Source organism: Parastagonospora nodorum, assembly GCF_000146915.1.
Source record: "Parastagonospora nodorum SN15 chromosome Unknown scaffold_10, whole genome shotgun sequence".
NCBI lineage: Eukaryota > Fungi > Ascomycota > Dothideomycetes > Pleosporales > Phaeosphaeriaceae > Parastagonospora > Parastagonospora nodorum.
In genome coordinates, this window is record NW_001884558.1 from 1,291,005 (window position 1) to 1,310,766 (window position 19,762).

Below are 19,762 nucleotides of genomic sequence, written 5' to 3' on the forward strand. Positions count from 1 at the left end.
GAAAGCTTGTTGGCAGGATTTGGTTGCGTGTAACTTGAGTTTGGTTGTTCTTGTTGTGTTCGACTTGGTGGATAGTTTGAGAAGGTCTTGAAGCGATGAAACGTTGACATGTGCAGGAACAAGACATACTAAGGCGTCGCAAGAAAAGCTTAAGTATTCCCTCTTGCACCCAGCGAATACATCATAGGCTGCGCAAGCCGTTTTGCATATAAGGACTGCCCTTCGAAGTCCGACTCGGGGACTGTGCATTCCCTTGTCGGGCTTCGACGTGATTGGCCGGCTCGTTCACGAAAAGCGGCGCAGTCGCTCGGACTTATAGATTCGTCGCGTCGCAGCCACACTGCGCCAGCAGGTGATGAGCGACGATCGCAACTGCGCCGTGGTACAATGTGCGATGTGGTAAGATTGCCGTGAAGTCTGGGGGAAGGCGACCGAGGATGACATCATCGCTCTGCATTGCTGCTACTACCGCGCTGCGTCTGACTGTCCCATTCGCAGGGCTCTGGCGTCCCATTCGCTTTACTCTCGTTGGTAGTGAGGCTGGTTAGTCGCAATGCCGCCGGAACCGATCCTTCGTGGGGCCAATTTCATAGACACCCTCTCTCAGAGTATAACGAAGCGCGGCTGGATAACGTCCCCACCGATGACGCCGCTGCGGAGTACGCGTCTGAAAACGTATCAAGTCCATGCATTAAAACTCCAGCGTCTTGACCTAGGCTGTTTTGTTGCCATCGCGTAGTTCAGTGAATAGGACACTGATTCATGTTATCCATATAGTGTTACGATCCGGGACTGTGTTCGCAAACAGCACGATCGCGGATGGTCTTAATAGATACCGAGCGGGGGTGCAGGTAACGTAGCCTTATGAGGGACTGCATTAAGACTGAATGTGATTTTGTTGTGATATTCCGCTACTAATTCTTAGGATATCTTCGCGAGCATCTCCTTCACACCCTGCTTGATTTCAGGCTCCATCGCAGCTCGCACTTGCTTGCAAGAATAGAGGAGCCTGCTGTACGAGAATCCAGGGATCCCTCAGTTGTAGATGTGTAGGCGCAGTTCTGCTGGGAGCATGAGCAGATAACAGGGGTCGACGTTGTCCATATTTGATGGAAGGTTTTGGAGATCGAGACAACGATCTTATTGCCTGTATGGTATCGATAACCACGTCACCGAGGCTGTACTACTTGACAAGCGAATCCAGACGTTTTCCAGCATACGCCTCCCCAGGTTCGAAACCTTCCGGCATTTCCAGCGCGCCGGCACCGCACGGGTACCGGTTGTCCACGTCTACCAACCTAATTCACCTCCTGTCAGCCTTATTTCGGTACTGATACCTGGGCGACCGTTGGCGCCATACCAACATGGGCTACGCCAGCGCTAACGGCCGCCGATGACAGCCCGTACGTCCCTGCCACCACAGCGCGCGTGAAACAAATATACACACCACTTTTGCTCATATAGGCACGAAACATGGAAGAAAGGACCAAGTTCTTAGAATGCGCAATGCTCGCTATTTCGCATTCCAGCGAATATGCTATGCGAACGTGACTGCCGGTTTGCATGGTCCTACACCCATGACCATAAGCCAATCTTACCAAACGGTCCGAGCGATGATCGTTAGGTTTGATCGATTTAGGTAGCTGGCAAGGCCATGGCTATAAAATCAGCAAACACATCCGCGTGAGTCCGTATGTTCGTGACGACTACACCGCACTGCGTAGATCCAGTTTTCTTGACAGAGCAGTTTTGATAGAGCAGTAAGTTCGACAACCCCGAAAATATCGAATGTTCGCTGACAACTTTTGGCCAGCGACGCTAGAGGCCATGGGTAACACTCCTTCCAGCTCTGCGTTGCAGACGTGCCTAAAAGGCGCCGTGGGAAATGATGTCGCTTTCAAAAGTGACCCTTTGTATCAACTCGTGCACGTCAAGCCATACAACCTTGGTGTTCCGAGTGTTCCAGCTGCTGTTACGTACCCAAGGACGGCAGACCAGGTCTCGAAGATTGTAAAATGTGCAGTCGACAATGCTTTGAAGGTGCAGCCGCGAGGTGGTGGGCACTCGTATGCAAACTATGGTATGTACATACCCAAGTACAGTGTGGTGGGAGAAACGGATCCTCATGGATAGTCTTGGAGGATGTCGGGTTACTCGCCACCTTCGAAACAATGCTAATCGTCGTTTTAGCTATCGGAGGCGGCGTAGATAATACCATCGTCGTCGATTTGAAAAACTTCCAGCAGTTCTCTATGGACCAGTCGACATGGCAAGCAACCATCGGTGGTGGCACGCTTCTCGGAGACCTTAGCAAACGCCTTCACGACAACGGAAACCGCGCAATGGCGCACGGTACCTGTCCACAGGTCGGCATCGGTGGGCATGCCACAATAGGCGGACTCGGTCCTCCATCCAGAATGTGGGGAACCAGCCTCGACGCCGTCGAGGAGGTTGAAGTCGTCCTTTCCAACTCTTCCGTCGTCCGCGCATCCGAGCAGCAGAATGCGGACATCTTCTTCGCCGTGAGAGGTGCCGCAGCCGGATTCGGCATCGTGACTGAATTCAAGGTGCGCACACAGCCCGAGCCAGGAGAAGCTGTTATTTACTCATACAACTTCACGGGGAACGATATAAAGTCGAAAGCGACCGCGTTCAAGCAGTGGCAAGCCCTCGTGTCCGACCCGAACCTGTCGCGAAAGTTTGCTTCTACATTTATCCTCACCGAACAGTTCGGCGCCATCGCTACCGGAACATTTTTTGGCTCCCGAGCAGAGTTTGACAGCCTGAACATCAGCTCGCGGCTGCCGCCCAAGGAAGAGTCGAACGTCGAGTTCAACGATTGGCTGGGCCTGGTCGGACACTGGGGAGAAGATGTTGCCCTGAAAATTGTCGGGGGCATCCCAGCGAACTTTTATAGCAAGTCACTTGCCTATACCAAGAACGACTTGATTCCCGATGAGGGCGTCGATAAGCTGTTCGAATACCTCGACAAGGCGGACAAGGGCGGTGCCTTGTGGTTCATCATCTGGGATCTCGCCGGCGGTGCTGTCAACGACGTCAAGCCAGATGCGACCGCATATGGGCATCGCGACACACTCTTCTTCCATCAGTCCTATGCCATCAATCTCCTTGGTAAGGTCAAGGATCAAACCAGGACCTTCTTGACCGAAGTTAACAGCATTGTCGAGGCCGCGGTACCTGGAGACCAAGACGGTGCATACGCGGGATATGTGGATCCGGCGCTCGGCGCTGAGCAAAGTGCGAGCTTGTACTGGAGTGGCAATGTGGACAGACTACAGAAGATCAAAGCGGAGGTTGATCCAAATGATGTCTTCCACAACCCCCAAAGTATCAGGCCTGCGAAGGGGAGCGCGAGGATGAGGCGATGAAGAGCAGGAAGTGGGGAGTAGATGGCTTAAGATTTTTATACCCTACTAGGATTCTTCTTCGCATCATGTTTAAGTAGCCCTATTCACCTGATTATCTTCTTCAAAACGGTGCTTCTCGCGTGCTACAATGAGGTCCTGGAGATGTATACGGCAAGCGTCTGCAGGGACGCTATACTTGGTATCCGTGACATACATATATCCACCCGGGGGTGGATGCTTAAACGTCATGGCGTTGTGGCGGGTATAAGACAAGTTTGACTTCCATCGGTATTGGCTGTTGGGATTGCATATCATGATCATACTGCCTTCTGTCAGCATCCTAATCAATCTAGCCCGTGTAAACCTACCGTCAAGGTAATCCGCCGCAATCAGCAATTCCAAGCACAGCTCAGGTGGGATATCCATATCTGAGACATCCTTGCTCTCCGCATGCTTCTGATTGTAGTATAGGTACTCGCAGACTTTCTCCAGTACGACGCCACTATATTACATCAGCCTTGACAAGTCTAACACAAATGCTCTACATGGTCGCATCGGTGTGTGAATGCGCGGTGCGGGGCAGCGCGGGGAATTCGTACTTTATCGTGGGCAAATCGATGCGATTCTGTGTGTTCTCGCGGAAGCCAGCTATATGAGCAGTTAGTGATGAAGTAGTGAAGGAAGTACGATACATACACAAAGGGTCCAGCGCCTTCTTGATCGTGCCTGCGATGCACGCTGCGGAGCGCAAGATCTTGAACTCGTAGCCATCCGTGGAGACGAGAGTGACGTACTCGGTAGACTTTTCGTCGGCCATTGTGAGGGGTGAATATGGTGGGTATGAGGTCACTGGCAACGATGCGCGTGAAGTGATCGGAGGTGGAAGTGGAGTGGCGGGGAAGGTGCGCGGTGTCACGTTATCTCGCGTGGCATTCTGAGCTGACTCGTGTGGACTTCCCGATTGAAATTTCACACGACAACACAAACGCACCTTACAAACATTTCTCAGATCAGCGCGGCATTCCTTTTTCTTCAAGAAGATTTGTCGGGGGATCTCTCGTCTTGGGGCTTGCTGTAATACAGATCCCTGATGAAGAGGCGTTGTACCACCACAACATATACGACAGATTTTCTAGACTACACGTGCCCACGGGGCAATATCAAAGTAAAGAGCTTGGACAAGGCCTGATGACCCGATTCTGACCTTTTCTGCTACGTCCTGAAGCCATTGCATTCGGAACAACCTTCACACGTTGAACGCGGACACCGGAAGCACCAACCTTCACAATGGCAACCACACGTCCCCGACACGTCCTCATCACCGGCGGCTCCCGCGGCATCGGCCTCGCCATCGCGCAACTCTTCGCCAAAAATGTCTACCGCTGCACCCTAATCTCGCGCAGCGAAACCGCCCTTCAAGCCGCCCTATCTACGCTTGAACCTCTTCCTCAATCCGTCAATCCACCAGACCAAGAACATGCAACACATGCCTACATCGCCGGCGACATCTCCGCCGTCTGGACCACGCAACTGCCCTCGCTGCTCCCCAAATCCGCCTCCACAAGCAAAATCGACGTTCTAGTAAATTGCGCGGGCATGTCGCAAGCGCTACTATTCAAGACAATGGACCCCGAGGCGATCGATCAGATCGTCAGCACGAACTTGACGGCCATGATGGTGGGCACAAAAGTGTTGTTGCGGGGCGGATATTTTCGTAAGATGGAGAAAGGGAAAGATGGCGCTGCGTCTGAGGAAGATGGCGTGTCCTCGATTATCAATGTCAGTTCGCTGCTAGGCTTGAAAGGCGGGTATGGAGCTGTGGCATATGCGGCGAGTAAGGCGGGTGTGTTGGGCTTTACGCGCGCGCTCGCGACGGAATATGCGAGTCACAAGGTCCGCGTGAATGCTATTGTGCCGGGGTATATTACTACGGAAATGACCAAGAATCTGGACGAGGATGCGTTGAAGGTGAGAATTCCGCTGGGCAGGTTTGGGAAGCCCGAGGAAGTAGCCAAAGCGGCGCTGTTTTTGGCGGAGAATGGATATGCGCATAATTGTGTGCTGGGATTGGATGGGGGGCTATCTGCTGTCTAATGGACGTGGGGCATGCTATGCTATGAGGATGAGGGCTGGCCGAGGCCAAAATGAGATGATTGCGACGCGTGAAAGCGCGCAATGCCAAGAGGTATATTCCCTCCCTCCCAAAACGCCATTGTTTCGTGCTGGTGCTGATGGTAATGTACAGAAATAAGTGAGCTGCATTGCTCATGTGTTCCACCCCGAGGATCAAGCAAAGTCTTTTGACCGAGGTTCCACATGTGCGCAGCGTAGCGCTAGGCGACGTCGCAATCCCTGTGTATGTTCTGGGGCTTAAGGCGTCGTTAAGGACCTAAGCGACGAGCGAAATGTTCAGTCGATGTCAATCGTGCCATCGTCCTCGATGATGTAAACGACCTCGTTGGCCTGCGTCGCGGCTTCCTCCACGACCTTGCCTTTCTTCCTCGTCATCTCGTCTTTGAGACCAGCCTCATCCGCCTTGCGCTTCGTCGTGCCATTCTTACCGTTATGCATAGTCGCGTCAATCTTGGCATGGCCATTGGTCTCCGGCTCAGGCTTCTTGGGCTTCTTCGCAATGACGAGTTGTTCGGGCAGACTGAGTGGGGTCTCGCCCTCCTCGACTTCCTTTTCAATGACGGAGAAGAGCACATCGACTTTGGCGTCCTCGTCTGCCTCATCAAAAACTGTGATGAAGGTGTCTGCCTTGAGACTCAGCTCCTCAAAGCTCTTCTCGAGATGCACATCCTCGTCGACGTCGTAGAGGAGATCTGCGTCGCGCTTGATGCTAAAGTCCTCGCCATATCCTAGCTGGGCCGTCAGTGTCTCGACAAGATTGCTCAGTTTGGCGCGCTTGGTATCGACCACGAGAGTAGCGTATGCGACGCCGCAAGTCGCACAATTAGGGTTTGGCGGCAGGAGCCTATCGCTGGCAAGTACGCGCTCGGTGGTTCGGGTGAGGAATGAGAACTTGGCCTTGTTGAGCTGTCCGCGCATGACCTTGAAGGCTTGGAGAACGCAAAGGCCAGCGGTCATGGCGTTGGTGGTGGCAATTGCGGGGATGATGTTGCCGGCCATTTCTGTAACTTATTAGTATCCATCAGCACGGCAGTAGAAAAGGTACCTACGCTTAATGTCAAACTTTGACCGCGTCTCGATGCCGAATATATGTGACCTCAGGTTCGCCGCCGCAGCAACAAAGTCGAGGGTATCCTCGTCGTCCTTGTCGAAAGTGAGTATTGGCGCAGCGTCGCCCACGTCGGCTCTGGCGCGCAACTCTTCAAGACGAGTGCTTAGGCGGCGCAAGCTGTCGACAAAGACGGCAAAGTTCTCAGCCGTGCTCCAAGTGACCTGATCTTTTTGCGCGACTGCCGGATCACACCCAAGCGACTCTTGCAGCAGCGCATCATAGTCCAGCGCCTCGGGTGCCCGCTTCGTCTTCCACATGCCCTCCATGCTCCGTAACCGCTCAACGTCTTCCTTGAATACCTTGTTGAAGAGTAAGCGCGGGAAGTCTCCTGAGCCCCAGGGCCTCACGAATGCGCTTCAAAGCCTGGGCCTCTTTCTGTAGGTTGGCGACTTCCTTGGCATTGTCCGAGTCCTCGCTGTGGTCCAGCTCGGGTGCCTCGTCTTCGGACGCGCCAAAGATTTCCGCGAACAGATATGACTTGCCCCAGACGATGCAGTGGATGGGTTGCGAGGGCGTGCTTCGGATGGTACAGACGGGGAAGGACTTGGGTGGGATTTTGGGCGTGCAGTCGTAGCATTCCGTCTCTCCCTGGTGTCGCAGTCAGCTCTCCGACGCCAGTTGTATCTTGCAATCACGTGGCGCACCTTCTTGATGACCTGCACCTGCCCGTTGAAGCCAGTCGTGCCGCTCTCAATGAGCGGAACATTTGCCGCAAGACACATTTTGTTCACATGGCGCCGCGCATCGAGGTTGTCTAGCGCATTAAAGACGATGTTGAATGTCTTGAACCACGCGACGTTGAATTGCGAGTCCTTGATGTTGTCGTGGTACGCTTCAATCTTGACGTTGGGGTTGAACTTGAGCGCCGAGTCCTTTGCAACCTGTCGCTATGTGAGCGCGTGCCGTTGAATCTTCCGCGAATTACCGTACCAATGCCTTGGACTTTTTTATATGCTCGTTGCGAAACAGGAACTGTCGGTTGAGGTTGCTGAGATCGATCGTGTCCAGGTCGACAATGTGGATTTCGCCGAAGCCGGTGAGGACAAGGTTCTTCAGCAATTCGCATCCGATGCCGCCAGCGCCCACCATGAGGACGCGCGACTGCCTTGGTCAGCACCCTCCGCGATCTGTAATCCCGCCTTCTTTACCTCTTTTATTGCGCCATGCAGCGTGCCGAGGCTCTTGCTCGCAAACGTGTCGCGTGCCATTGCGTAGCGGGTGGAGGTGGAGTTGACGAAAGAGGGGGAGGTGGCGCGACTAAGACATGAAGTTGTCGACCGTGTCTGGGGCGTTGCGCAGGTGAAGGCGAATTAGGCGCACAAGTGAGAGAGACGTCAGAGCTGCGCGACTTGCGTTGCGCCCGGGCCAGGTCCCGGGAGCCTCATCCTTGGCTCGGTAGCCGAGCGCCCTACGAGTGGATCAACATGTGTGGAGGAGGTACTAAAATAAACATTGCTGCTTCTCTCACCCACGCCACTTCGTATCGGCTTGCACCGTGACCGTGGTGTCGTGAAGTGTGGGGCACCACTGGCGGACAGACTTTCGGACCCGGAAGTACGTCATCCATCGCGAATTCCTCAAACGGGAGCCACCAAACACCATCATGTCGGACGACGAAGTCGACCATGAGCTCCTCGACCTTCTACGTGCACGCTTCGGCATTGGCGTAAAGGACACTGGACCACCGGAAACTAAAGTCCTCGAGAATGCACAATTCATATGCGACAACAGCGTCGACGTGGCGCTGGACATGCGCTCCACCAAAGTCGCAGCACAACTCATCTTGGACGAAATGTCAAAACGCGAGTACAGCACGTCTACCTGGTCCGAACATGAATTGCATCCAAAAGCCAAGGACGAGAACACTGTCAACTTCATCTTCACCATGGATTTACTCAACTTTAGCTTCTGGAGTGAGAAGCCCGAGGACGAAAGATTTGCCATTGTGTACAAGGGAAAGAGATGGACCGGCTATTGGAGCCTAGTCGCACTGTTGCAAAGAGCACTGGAGCAAGACATTCCTATTACAGACCCGGAGTTTTGGATCGACGAGGAAAAATGCACAGACGATGTCTTGAAGACAGTCTTTAGCTCTGGCATCGATGGCGCCGAAGAGATCCCACTATTCAACGAGCGCATCCGATGTCTACGAGACGCCGGCCGTATATTGGAAGAGGTACGCAACTCGCCTCCCTACGCTCCAAATAACCAACCGAACTAATAACTAACGTGCCAGGAATTCGACAGCAGCGTGGTGACACTTATTGAAGACTCCAAAAACTCCGCAGCAGGCCTCGTCAACCTGCTCGCCGAGAAGTTTCCCTGTTTTCGCGACGAAGGCACGTTTGAGCGCAAAAAAGTGCGCTTTCTCAAGCGCGCGCAAATCTTTGTCGCCGACCTGTGGGCCGCCTTTGACGGCGAGTCCTACGGCGAATTCAACGACATTGACCAAATCACCATGTTTGCCGACTATCGCATTCCGCAGATGCTGCACTCTCTCGGCATCATGTGGTACTGCCCACCCCTCGAGAACAAGATTCGTCGCCTGGAGGTCATTGAGTCCGGACATCCGTGGGAGATGCAGATCCGCGGATGCAGTATTTGGGCAGTGGAGTTGTTGAGACGCGAGATCGTGAAAACCAAGAGTGATGCGAAGGTTAATGCGATTTTGATTGATTTTTTCTTGTATGATTTGGCGAAGGAGAAAGAGAAGGATGATGAGAGTGGGGTTATTCCGCATCATCGGACGAGGAGTATCTGGTATTGAGCAACTTGAAAGAGTCCTGGCGTTCAGTGTCAATGTCAAAATAAAGGGAATGTCTGCGCACGACGATCGATCAGGATATCGAAGTCCAACGTCAAAGAAGACTATGGCCTCACTCGCCTGCAACCCAGATGTACGGACTTCATCTGCGCTAAGCAGCAGTCCATGACTCATGTGCCTCAGTGTGTTCATACGTCGAAGTAAGTGACGAGTGGCTGACTGAAAACTGACAAGTATCAAAGAAGCGGCAGCGACCGATCGATTGAATTTAGCCGGCTAAAGACCATCAATCCTTTTGGCGCCTTCGATGTGATTCGATCATTTTCGCTGCCTCCGCATGAGATGCATGTCGGTAAGCGGAGCCACCAAAATCAACACAGCCACTTTCCGGTGAGATCTAGCATGTTTGACTGCTTTCTGACATCTCACTCTGTCTTCTGCAACTCCTTGTACCCCTTCCTCCTATTGAGGCCTACCTGTCTGTACAACTGAGGACAATGACCGTAATCCTGCAGAGTTCCCGCTCTGCGCGGAATGAGATGGTAGACGAAGCTTCACAGCGCCCTTCAGCGCCGTCACTTCTCGGAAGCGATATACAAACCCAGCCTAAATGGTTTCGACATGCTTCTCTGCGCAAATCTCGCTCTGCGCATGATGATGCGACGGTTTGTGAAGCCCCGCAGCTACCTCTAGCTTCGACACCCCCACGAAGTGATCATACTCCAATACAGTCCAAATTGTATGAATATGTACCTCTGCGCAAGCCTAGGTCCATAAGACTCTTGGAAATTTTTCCGGGAACAGAACCTACGGCAATTCATTGTCGAATCCAAGAGGTGTCATTGGACGATCCTCCTAGCTACCACGCCGTGTCCTATGTTTGGGGCTCCTCGAAGCTGGAAAAACGCATACGCATCGGTTCGAGTGTGCTCATGGTCACGAACAACTGTTACCGGGTTCTTAGCAGTCTGCGAAAGAAGAACCTCCCTCGCTTCTGCTGGATCGATGCATGTTGCATAGACCAGGCATCCATGGACGAACGCAGTCTTCAGGTTGGCATGATGGGCGATGTGTATAGCATGGCTACGCGGACGATTGTGTGGCTTGGTGATGCTGATCTTGATTCCAAGCATGATGACGCTGGCGCAATACGATTCATCAAAGAATTCGCGCACGGCTCTACACAAGGTATGATCAATGAAATTATAAGAGGCAATATGCTCACACGACCTCAGATGAATATCATACAGTGGAAGAAAAGAAGCAATATATCAAGGCGTTTATGGATAAACCGTGGTTCCATCGTGTCTGGGTATGTCGAGCATAGTTGACGAGGAAAAGCTTTTCATGCTCACTATTCCCAGACGGTCCAAGAGTTTGCACTTTCCAAAAAATGCCTGATTATGTGCGGCAAAACCTGGCTGGAGGCGCAGGACCTGATGAAGTTTCTCGATTACAAACAAAACAAGAACCAAGTCCTTAGCAAGTTTCACAGGGTGCGGCTTCATCAGCAGATGTGGAAGTGAGTAAAATACGACCGCATGCATATCTTCTTGCAGCAAAATTTGAGGATGTTACTAACTTTTTTTCCCTTGATAGGGATGTGCATGCGAGACAAGCAGCTCACAACAAATCTGCACCATCACGAGACGATACTGCACACCATGCTGAAACAAAGTCACTCGCGAGTTGTTCGGCCCTACTGATAGCAACACGGCCACAAAGTTCGACCAATCCAAGGGACAAGATCTTCGCATTTCGAGGAATACTAGAGATATTGGATATTCAGCTCCCACGACCCAACTACTTGAGCCCAGTGCGTCAGGTATATCGCGAGGCTGCAGCAGCTGCTATAAAGCATGATCGCAGTCTCATGCTGCTATCTTCACTTACGGGTACTTCGATGACTACCAGTCTGCCGTCCTGGGTTCCTGACTGGTCAAACAACAACTTCATCACCGAGATAGCTTCCTGGGACACAGCATCCGCTGCGGGAAAGACCCCAGCATGGTACACCATTTCGGATGATTGCAAATCTCTTACACTCAAAGGCACCATCATTGACGAAATAACCTTTTCATCTCATGCTTACCCAGCAGTACGCGACCTCGAACATGCCGCGGACCAAGACGTGCGAAACTCTGCACGGCGGAAAGAGGTCGCAGTGCTGAAAACCTGGTTCGCCGCTTTCGAAGAGATCCACGGAGTGAACATGGACGCATTCTTCTCCAAGTTGGCCAAGGAAGCCTGGAATCAGACACGCCAACGGGGCGACGTAGGCACCGATGTCCTGGCCCATTGGTGGATCAAAGTAATCAAATGCGTTGGACTCGACGCCAGCGCCGTCAAGACTATCCCCAACCACATGCTTAAGATTCTCCTGGGTAGCGGCCTCGACTGGCCAACCAGAAACGGGATCAGATCGGCAATGGTTCCTTTTCACAAGATGATGAGGGAACTGCTCGATCGCAAGAAAATGTTCAAAAGTCCTCAAGGAAGGCTTGGCATGGGCTGTCAGTCGCTCCGGAGTGGCGATAAGATTGCCCTATTCAGTGGCTGCAATTTGCCGATGGTTATTAGTGAGGCGAAAGATGGAGATGCGTGGCGCTTCATATGTCCTGTTTATTTCGAGGGCGCAATGCATAATTCCAAAGCTTGGAGTTCGGCAAAGTCATACGACAAGTTCACATTCATTTAAACAGCGCAGATCGTCCGTGGACAACCCTTTCCAGACACAAAATAGCTTCTATTGAGATGCTGATGCTAGCTCTCTGAATACTGGCGTATGAAGCCATGCAGTTCCTGCAGCGAGTCTGACGGGCCACTCGTCATGTAAGCACCTCGATCACCCTCAAGTCGCGACACCTCGACAACCTTTCGCGCCAGCCACCAGAGCTCAAGTCCATATTTGGCGAAGCCGACATACGATCTCCTATTGGCATCTCTCGACTGAACACGATCCCAAAGCTCTTTCCACCGTTCTGTTGCGCGACGAAGAACTTGGTAGGTTGATGGTAGCAGAAGCCCCGTTCGCGAGACGAAGACCAAAGAGTGCAAAGCTGTTGAGAGTTAGCGTGGAACGAAAGCTATGCGCGGATGACTGCAACACACCGAATAAAATACTCATCAGATGCTCTATTTCGACGAGCTTCAAGTCAGACGGATCAATGGCGGTCCAACCCTCGCCGAGCAGTAGGTTCAGCCAATCCTTGAGACTTTTGTGTCGACCTCCCAGGTCGGCCGACGCAACGTCTAGTCGCGAGAACTCGATGGAATTTGAGGTTTCGAACGAGGCATAGGTGCTTGGGAGCGCCCCACACATTTCAGCAATGGTGATCTGAGGCGGGCTTTTGAAGAAGAGCGTATTCATGCAGTCGGTCGTGAATACCCTGTGTGCTAATCTACTGGACATTAGCTTGGCCGACAAGAGAAATGGCCGTTTCTCTTACCGGATCTGCACCTCATCTTTGATGAAATCCTCCCAGCCGCACTCATCACGGCCCTCTTTGCGACCTGAACTGAACAAGCCAAGATGCCTCATTGCCGCCACAATGTCCGAAAAGCAGTTGACGCGGACGCGTCGTCGATTACCATCATGATTGGAATTGACCTGCAGAGCATGGACGAGGACGACAGACTGTATAACCTCGACAGCCTCTCCGTGCTTGAAATGATCACCTTGCGCTGCCACTTGTCGCAGGAGCTGACACACATGCCCCTCTGCAAGGCCGAAGAAATATCGAGCAGACAGAGCGGCGTCTTGCGGCGCGCAGAAGATGGACCCAACGAGAACAACCCCGAGCAATAAAGAGGCAGACACTTCATTCACGTTGAATGTCGCCCGATGGATAAAGGGTGTGTGCGGATGGAAGAATTGGAAGAAGGCCGCGATGAACCCCGTTAGATTGTGGCTTGTGAAGACAACATTTGCCAGATCCATTATTGCTTTGCTTGTGGCAAATGGGGATTCAGACTTGGTTTGCATTGACTCATGTTGAGCTCTGAGGAGGGCGATGAGTTCTGCGGCGCGATGCCCGACTAAGACGGGAGACACTGAAAACTCTGGAAGTGTCTCCTGAGCAATGTCCAAATTTTGGCTCACATCAAAATCTGCGAATATCCCGGAGAACAAATCAGCCATAAAGTCATCATCGTGCAAGAAACCAGCAGGCAATTCAACTACGGCAGCCGGATTTAGAGGTGGTTCGGCATGGGCTTCTGAGATGGCAAAGGCGTCCGACACCAGGTCGAGCACGGGATTAGTGTAGTTGAGCATAAAGGTCATGGGAACTCGAGATGCAGTTCTGGCTTCATCGTGGACGGACCTGGAGAGCGATCAGTTGTGGAGCTCGCACATCGAGCGTCGTAACGTACGAGGAGCAATCCACGACCGCGGACATGCACCGCTTGCATGGCTGAGCGCCGTCGCATCGAAGCTTCTTGATCTGGCAGCGCTCACATGCGCGACTCTTTCTGCCCCGTTTAATTGCGGGTACGTCGGCTGAGTCTTCTACTTTTGAGCAGGTTTTGAAGTGACGTCGCAAAGCGTCGCTGGATCATCAGCGAAGGTGCGACTAGATCGAGTGAAGCACTCACTTTCTGGCAAAGCTTCGAGAACAATATTCGCATCGAAATGAGGAGGCAGTCGTATCTACTTGCTGTCAGCATGGTGTTCACGCGATGGACCGACCAGGGCAGCGTACGACTGACTTCATGCCGCCGGAGATGATTGAGGTTCTTGAACTCTTTACGACACGTTGCACATCGATGTTTCAGAAATGCAGAAATCTGCGCATCATGGTCTTCCATCCTTGCGACAGGTCGGCTGTGTCGGTGGTGTGGGCATTCTCCGAGAGTGGGATTTCCCCGAACCTCAACGACGCGCTATCGACCGAATAGGCCTAGCACTATAATGCTTCCTGCTTGCAAACTTGCCATCTTCTACTGTATTGCACAGTAATTTGACTGCTGATTGCGACTGCGTATGACATTGGAAGTATGTCGCTCATGAGGCAAGCTTTGCGCCGAAGCAGTCAACTTTGTGAGTATACCATTCATCGAGAGAGGGCACCACTAACATGTATCAAGATGCTACTCAGACAGCTTTCCCACCCTTCATCAATTCCTTCACAAGACAGACACATGCGTATGGGGCCTCGGTCTCCCATCAGCAGCGAGACAGCTCTTCCCAAGCCACTTCAAACACGAACGTGCCAACAACAACTCGCAAACGCACCAGTGTTGTCGAGCATGTCCTGTATGCCTTCCCATGTACCGAGAATACCTTCAATGAAGCTAACAAATCATCAGTACAACATCCGACCAAATCGTAAACTGGGCTCGGCAAGGCTCCCTCTGGCCCCTCAGCTTCGGCCTCGCCTGCTGCGCAATCGAAATGATGCACCTCTCAATGCCTCGCTACGACCAAGACCGGCTAGGCATCATCTTCCGCGCATCACCCCGACAAGCAGACTTGATGATCGTCGCAGGCACCGTCACGAATAAGATCGCATCCGCAGTCCGGCAATGCTACGACCAGATGCCAGAGCCCAGGTGGGTGATTAGTATGGGCAGTTGTGCGAATGGGGGTGGGTACTACCATTACAGCTATAGTGTGGTGAGAGGCGTAGATCGCATCATTCCGGTGGATATTTATGTGCCGGGTTGTCCGCCGACGGCTGAGGCGTTGCTGTATGGGGTCTTTCAGTTGCAGAAGAAGATGAGGAGGACAAAGGTGACGAGGATGTGGTATAGGAAGTGATCGATGTGTGGGTAGTACCGGAAGGGTTCTGCTTTCATTGCGCTTTCGACCATGTACGCTCTCCGAAAGACTTGATCGAGATGTGGAAACTTGTATGTATGCGAAAGGATGAGGGTGCGACCTCTCAAGATTGGTGTCCATCCAAGTAATGCGTCCCAGTCTCAAAGGTCATGTCATTCCATGGAGGAGACTTGCTCGAAGTGTTGTGTGATAGAGTTGGTAGTGGGACTTGAGCCTCTTCCGAAACCGAAGACCAGCCACGATCATGCCCGGAATCCTTGGGCTTGGTGGAACCAGACCTCGTAGCAAAACATCTCCTCAGTGCACAGCCCTTGGCTTCGACTAGTTTTGCCAATGACAACATGCAGGTTACGATGATACCAAAGCTGATCTCGGCAAAGATACAGAGGCTCAACCATGCAGTAATGTAAGAAATGTCTGCGTTTTTCTGGTTGATACGAACTAGGAAGACGATGACGCCAATGTCGGCGATACAGGCCCTAATAGTATCAGCGTGGAAGCATGAAAGAAAGCGTGAGACATCTTTACAGGCTGCCAATCGCAAACAGCGCGCTGATGCTGATTTTCCGTCGGATCGGGATTCGCAAAACCCAAATGCTCCGTGTCGGTAAAAGCAGAATCGCGATATCCGAAAGGATATTGAACAATGCGGCAGCAATGAATAGCTCACCCAAATTGATGCATTTTGCATTTTCAATAAATCTGTTCCAGGATGCTTCGTGCGGACTGCAACGAAAGATACTAAGCAGTGTAATGGTGATGTAGAATACTGCAATTACTACCATGATGATCAACGCTCCAAAGAACACAAATCGATTTACCGTTCGGTTCGGTGCTAGTAGGTGTAGGTACTGTAGCAAAATGGCGAGTTTGATCAGCAAGATTACAGGTCCGTACATGATCTCGTATACGTGAAGCCACTGCCCAAGTCAGTAGCTGTACTGATATGAACATACCGAAGACTTGCGTAAAGTATGTTATAGAGGTCGTCATTGCGTATGTTCCATTGATGCATGCCAGCGCCGGCTCCAAACATGACGCGACCGATGGCAATCATGGGAATGAACGCAAGCTGAGATTGTAAGTCTATAGAATCGACATTGCCAAGCGACTAACAAATGCAAGTACCACAAAGTCTGTCTCATGTCAGGATGAATGGTTCCAAGGCAAAAAATGTTGCCCTTACAGTCTGTTAAATCCGTCTTGCGAACGATGAAGACTTTGGTGTACAACCGCAAAAGAACAAAAAGCCCAGGGACAGTCGTGCAAAGTACAGCGCATACTTGATACCAAACCAGCGCATCTGAGGCTGTTCCGAGCTTGCCCTGTGATCCAGGCGGTGGATCGGCCGCAAGACCGTTCGGATCGTCGGGAAATGTTGGCGTGGGCATGACCGCTGAATGCAGTCACAACCTCGACAGCGAAGTAAGTTGTGGGCGAAGGACTTTAAGGTAAAACACTGAACATGAGCACTTGGGGACCAAATTACTCATTGGCTCGTTCTCATGTCAGACAGTAATATAGGTCATGTCCGAATGTCGTGTAACGCCATGTAATCGAATGAGACGCTGTACACTAGCAGCTTACGTGCGATCGCACGCGACGATGTAAGCGCTACGATGTATAAGCCCCGATGTCGACGAAGCGGAATATTACAAAGGCAGAGCACTAATTAACTTGCAGCAGCTTTGATACAAGTCGAGTAAGCATCTCGATTGTGGCGTGATTCATCTGGAGCGAAGCAAATGAGGGTTGGCAGAGTCGACTCGTTCGTTTGCGTTGAAGTCTTCGCCTACACACTCATACACGCACATAAAACGCGACAACCTTGGAATGATCGTGTTCCAAATCAGAGACGTACAGAACTTGTTGCACACCAATCGCAACAGCCGTTTGCGATGCGACCATGAAGGGAAGGAAACGTGCCAAAAGCAGGGTGGGCGCAAGCACTACAGCCTGACGACTCCCAACTTCGGGTACTTCGAGCGACAGATCTAGACACACAACATCTACTCAAGGCACGTCTAGGCCCAGTCCATCGACGCAATCCTCATCTTCTTCGCAATCTGCCATCCAACGGTTCAGACGCTCACTGTGCTCGACTCCAACCGCATTCCTCGCAGTAATCGCCATGATGCAGGCATAGCGTGGTTCTGGAACCAGGAAGAAGACTCGACGTGATAGTCCCCAAGGTAAAGGTGGGCCAAACGCGAAGGCGGCTCAGGTGAGGCTGACGAAGCTGGAAGGAGCAGGGGATGACGACCACAACCAAGTGCGGCTGGAATTCCCGACAACAACTCACTTCAGCAACTCCATCACTCCTTCACCCGCAGGCGAAAAGCGGAGACCGTCGATGCACTCAGCTAGCAGTCCAGCGATAAGCAAACCGAGGTGGTCAGGATGGACTGCCTCGTTCATCTACAATGTACGGGGCTCTGTCACATGAGCGCCTTTGCGGGTACTCGTCAACTACGACGGAAAGTGCGACAGGCCACAACCCATATACCAGCCTGAAGCTGTACACTTGGTGCCGTCGATATACGCGGCGAGGTGTACGAGGCCCGTCGTCCCATGGGCGGCCCATTCTGGATGCGCACTCAAGACGGGCGAGTCGTAACTAGGCAAGCGTATGGAACGACTCTGCTGTGCGGAGTGGGGCACGAGCAGAGGGCATGGGAGGAGTTAGCGACGACTCTTGCGAATAACACAGCCTCCAACTCATTCTGGCTGACTAGAAACACCGAGGGCAAGTACTTGGTTCCGTCGGACGTGTCTACGGTCACTGGGCACTGGGACGACACCGGGGTTACCTTACCGTACTCAATGACAGGTCAGCCAAGGCAGTCAACGAGGACGGTCGCGCAATCTCCCCCGAATCTAGCGACCTATCCACGACCATCAAGATCGACTGGCCAACTTGAAATGGCCTTCGGCCAGGCATAACCTTCCAGTCGCCCAAAGAGGTCAAGATGGATGACGGCGATACCAAAGCCGACTGGCCTGCAGCTGGTCGAGCTCTGGCATAGTTCAGGCCTACATAGAGGCGACCGACTGAAGGCGAGACCTCACTCCAGCGGCTATACTACTCCCTCGCCTCAAAGCGAGAGGCGGCCTCGACTGGGACGATCGACACAACGACTGAGCTCGAGGCGATGCCGCGATCTGACGCAAGATACACGCCGACCCAACGCCTCGTCAACGCCTACGACAATTCACTCTTCCGCAACTCGCTCAACTTGCTTATGTGGTCCAAACTTCGCATGTACTGTCCTGGGCTCCTACCGTGGCGCAACCCCAACCTTCGTGGGGCTTATCACAGAGACAGCGACGACCATCGACAATCCCGGGAGACCTCGCTGGCTCTCATCCCGCAATGCCTGATCCTGCCGACCGCCTGCGACAATATTCCAATCCGGCTCCCGTGTCCAGATGACAGATGCGGTGAAATCCAGCACGTCGAGCGAATCGTCGGAAAGTGGCCTATGCTCCTTGCATGTGGCATCCTCAGCAAAGTCCAATGGAAGCCCCTGGTGCTCTCGGGATGCAAGACCGCAAGATAGGACGCCGAGGCAAGCCACCTTTGCGGCCAGCACGCCTGCTCCAGCCCATTCCATGTCATTCCCGAACCGCACGCGAACAACATAGGTCGAAAGACCTGCCACAAGCGCGACCGCTGCAGCTGCAGTCAGGGGTTGCGCTGCATTGTCTCGGTCAAGCTCGCACCGCCGACATTGACGACCAGAATCGGGCATGGGAGATGACGCTTCATCAGTATCGAGAGTGGCTCTACGGCTGCCCACACGAGCACTGCACCTTCAAAGTGGCCGGAAACACGTACGACAGCCTAGCAGAGCTGGCCAAGCAGTTACTCATGCATGGTGACTGTTCTCACCGGTCCACATATGGCCACGACGCTCCAATCCTGCTCACGGCAGCCGACCAGAGCACGTCTCGCACCAAACAGGCCGTAAAGGCTCCAACACCGTACCAGAAGGCCCTGGACCTGTCCTCCGAAGACCCGCCCCGCAACAGCAGACGAACAGGTCTATCCAGGCCACGCTACAGCTTGTCCGTCCATGGGTATTACGCCAAAAGGACGACCTGATACACCTCCAGTCCATCGCGTTCGTGGCGTGCACCGTCCTGGACAGACCAAGCCTGCGCCCGCAAAGTGAACACTGGGTCGTCTTAACCAGCCTTTGCACGTATGTTCCAGCAGCATATCTCACCGAGCCGACCATCCCTGCATCAGCACAGCATCCAACCAGCACAAGGCTGATAGACCCTCGCACTCGTTACCTATCATGAGCAAGTAGCACGGGGTTAGCGTAGCATTTCAATTAAACTCACGTCTCACGCCATCACTGGCTTCATGAGCCGACTGCATGTGACTCTAATCAAGTGAAGTGTGCTTACATTGCCTACTCAAGCGCATGGTCACTTGGGCAGCGAAGTATGGGTAATTCATAGACGTGCAACATGTTGGGATAATCTTTGGAACGATGAATTTAATGTACCGATGCTGGCAACACTACTTAGGTGAGTCGACGTGCAGACCATGATGCCGAATTGCTATTCGAAAGCCCAACCAGCGATTTTCTCAG

At 52.6% G+C, this 19,762-nt stretch overlaps 14 protein-coding genes across 14 annotated transcripts; 7 read left to right on the plus strand and 7 right to left on the minus strand.

Moving 5' to 3' along the window:
* Window positions 1-1,788: 1,788 nt before the first annotated feature.
* SNOG_07261 (hypothetical protein) lies at window positions 1,789-3,389 on the plus strand (the record flags this gene model as incomplete). Its single annotated transcript, XM_001797554.1, has 2 exons — window positions 1,789-2,080; window positions 2,134-3,389. 2 exons carry the CDS (start codon window positions 1,789-1,791, stop codon window positions 3,387-3,389), a joined length of 1,548 nt encoding a protein of 515 aa, XP_001797606.1.
* A 520-nt stretch (window positions 3,390-3,909) lies between these two features.
* On the minus strand, window positions 3,910-4,185 carry SNOG_07262 (hypothetical protein; the record flags this gene model as incomplete). Its single annotated transcript, XM_001797555.1, has 2 exons — window positions 3,910-4,016; window positions 4,065-4,185. The coding sequence occupies 2 exons, from the start codon at window positions 4,183-4,185 to the stop codon at window positions 3,910-3,912; spliced, it is 228 nt and encodes a 75-aa protein (XP_001797607.1).
* Window positions 4,186-4,655: 470 nt separating this feature from the next.
* Window positions 4,656-5,422, plus strand: SNOG_07263 (hypothetical protein; the record flags this gene model as incomplete). Its single annotated transcript, XM_001797556.1, has 2 exons — window positions 4,656-5,336; window positions 5,357-5,422. 2 exons carry the CDS (start codon window positions 4,656-4,658, stop codon window positions 5,420-5,422), a joined length of 747 nt encoding a protein of 248 aa, XP_001797608.1.
* A 355-nt stretch (window positions 5,423-5,777) lies between these two features.
* SNOG_07265 (hypothetical protein) lies at window positions 5,778-7,701 on the minus strand (the record flags this gene model as incomplete). The annotated part of the gene is given in 5 exon segments (XM_001797557.1): window positions 5,778-6,502; window positions 6,551-6,940; window positions 6,960-7,200; window positions 7,257-7,493; window positions 7,543-7,701. The coding sequence occupies 5 exon segments, from the start codon at window positions 7,699-7,701 to the stop codon at window positions 5,778-5,780; spliced, it is 1,752 nt and encodes a 583-aa protein (XP_001797609.1).
* Window positions 7,702-7,869: 168 nt separating this feature from the next.
* Window positions 7,870-8,214, minus strand: SNOG_07266 (hypothetical protein; the record flags this gene model as incomplete). Its single annotated transcript, XM_001797558.1, has 2 exons — window positions 7,870-8,020; window positions 8,081-8,214. The coding sequence occupies 2 exons, from the start codon at window positions 8,212-8,214 to the stop codon at window positions 7,870-7,872; spliced, it is 285 nt and encodes a 94-aa protein (XP_001797610.1).
* Window position 8,215: 1 nt separating this feature from the next.
* SNOG_07267 (hypothetical protein) lies at window positions 8,216-9,506 on the plus strand (the record flags this gene model as incomplete). The annotated part of the gene is made up of 2 exons (XM_001797559.1): window positions 8,216-8,788; window positions 8,849-9,506. 2 exons carry the CDS (start codon window positions 8,216-8,218, stop codon window positions 9,377-9,379), a joined length of 1,104 nt encoding a protein of 367 aa, XP_001797611.1. The 3' UTR covers window positions 9,380-9,506.
* Window positions 9,507-10,308: 802 nt separating this feature from the next.
* On the plus strand, window positions 10,309-12,074 carry SNOG_07268 (hypothetical protein; the record flags this gene model as incomplete). Its single annotated transcript, XM_001797560.1, has 4 exons — window positions 10,309-10,564; window positions 10,627-10,688; window positions 10,741-10,898; window positions 11,291-12,074. The coding sequence occupies 4 exons, from the start codon at window positions 10,309-10,311 to the stop codon at window positions 12,072-12,074; spliced, it is 1,260 nt and encodes a 419-aa protein (XP_001797612.1).
* Window positions 12,075-12,139: 65 nt separating this feature from the next.
* On the minus strand, window positions 12,140-13,661 carry SNOG_07269 (hypothetical protein; the record flags this gene model as incomplete). Its single annotated transcript, XM_001797561.1, has 3 exons — window positions 12,140-12,435; window positions 12,488-12,777; window positions 12,826-13,661. The coding sequence occupies 3 exons, from the start codon at window positions 13,659-13,661 to the stop codon at window positions 12,140-12,142; spliced, it is 1,422 nt and encodes a 473-aa protein (XP_001797613.1).
* Window positions 12,909-13,184, plus strand: SNOG_20080 (hypothetical protein; the record flags this gene model as incomplete). The annotated part of the gene is made up of 1 exon (XM_001797562.1): window positions 12,909-13,184. One exon carries the CDS (start codon window positions 12,909-12,911, stop codon window positions 13,182-13,184), a length of 276 nt encoding a protein of 91 aa, XP_001797614.1.
* A 225-nt stretch (window positions 13,662-13,886) lies between the features above and the next one.
* SNOG_07270 (hypothetical protein) lies at window positions 13,887-14,185 on the minus strand (the record flags this gene model as incomplete). The annotated part of the gene is made up of 2 exons (XM_001797563.1): window positions 13,887-14,027; window positions 14,087-14,185. The coding sequence occupies 2 exons, from the start codon at window positions 14,183-14,185 to the stop codon at window positions 13,887-13,889; spliced, it is 240 nt and encodes a 79-aa protein (XP_001797615.1).
* A 1,856-nt stretch (window positions 14,186-16,041) lies between these two features.
* Window positions 16,042-16,549, minus strand: SNOG_07272 (hypothetical protein; the record flags this gene model as incomplete). The annotated part of the gene is made up of 4 exons (XM_001797564.1): window positions 16,042-16,078; window positions 16,115-16,230; window positions 16,275-16,294; window positions 16,345-16,549. 4 exons carry the CDS (start codon window positions 16,547-16,549, stop codon window positions 16,042-16,044), a joined length of 378 nt encoding a protein of 125 aa, XP_001797616.1.
* A 409-nt stretch (window positions 16,550-16,958) lies between these two features.
* On the minus strand, window positions 16,959-17,291 carry SNOG_07273 (hypothetical protein; the record flags this gene model as incomplete). The annotated part of the gene is made up of 2 exons (XM_001797565.1): window positions 16,959-17,152; window positions 17,252-17,291. 2 exons carry the CDS (start codon window positions 17,289-17,291, stop codon window positions 16,959-16,961), a joined length of 234 nt encoding a protein of 77 aa, XP_001797617.1.
* A 290-nt stretch (window positions 17,292-17,581) lies between these two features.
* SNOG_07274 (hypothetical protein) lies at window positions 17,582-18,079 on the plus strand (the record flags this gene model as incomplete). Its single annotated transcript, XM_001797566.1, has 2 exons — window positions 17,582-17,710; window positions 17,894-18,079. 2 exons carry the CDS (start codon window positions 17,582-17,584, stop codon window positions 18,077-18,079), a joined length of 315 nt encoding a protein of 104 aa, XP_001797618.1.
* A 48-nt stretch (window positions 18,080-18,127) lies between these two features.
* SNOG_07275 (hypothetical protein) lies at window positions 18,128-19,263 on the plus strand (the record flags this gene model as incomplete). The annotated part of the gene is made up of 3 exons (XM_001797567.1): window positions 18,128-18,167; window positions 18,216-18,581; window positions 18,611-19,263. The coding sequence occupies 3 exons, from the start codon at window positions 18,128-18,130 to the stop codon at window positions 19,261-19,263; spliced, it is 1,059 nt and encodes a 352-aa protein (XP_001797619.1).
* Between the last annotated feature and the right edge of the window lie 499 nt (window positions 19,264-19,762).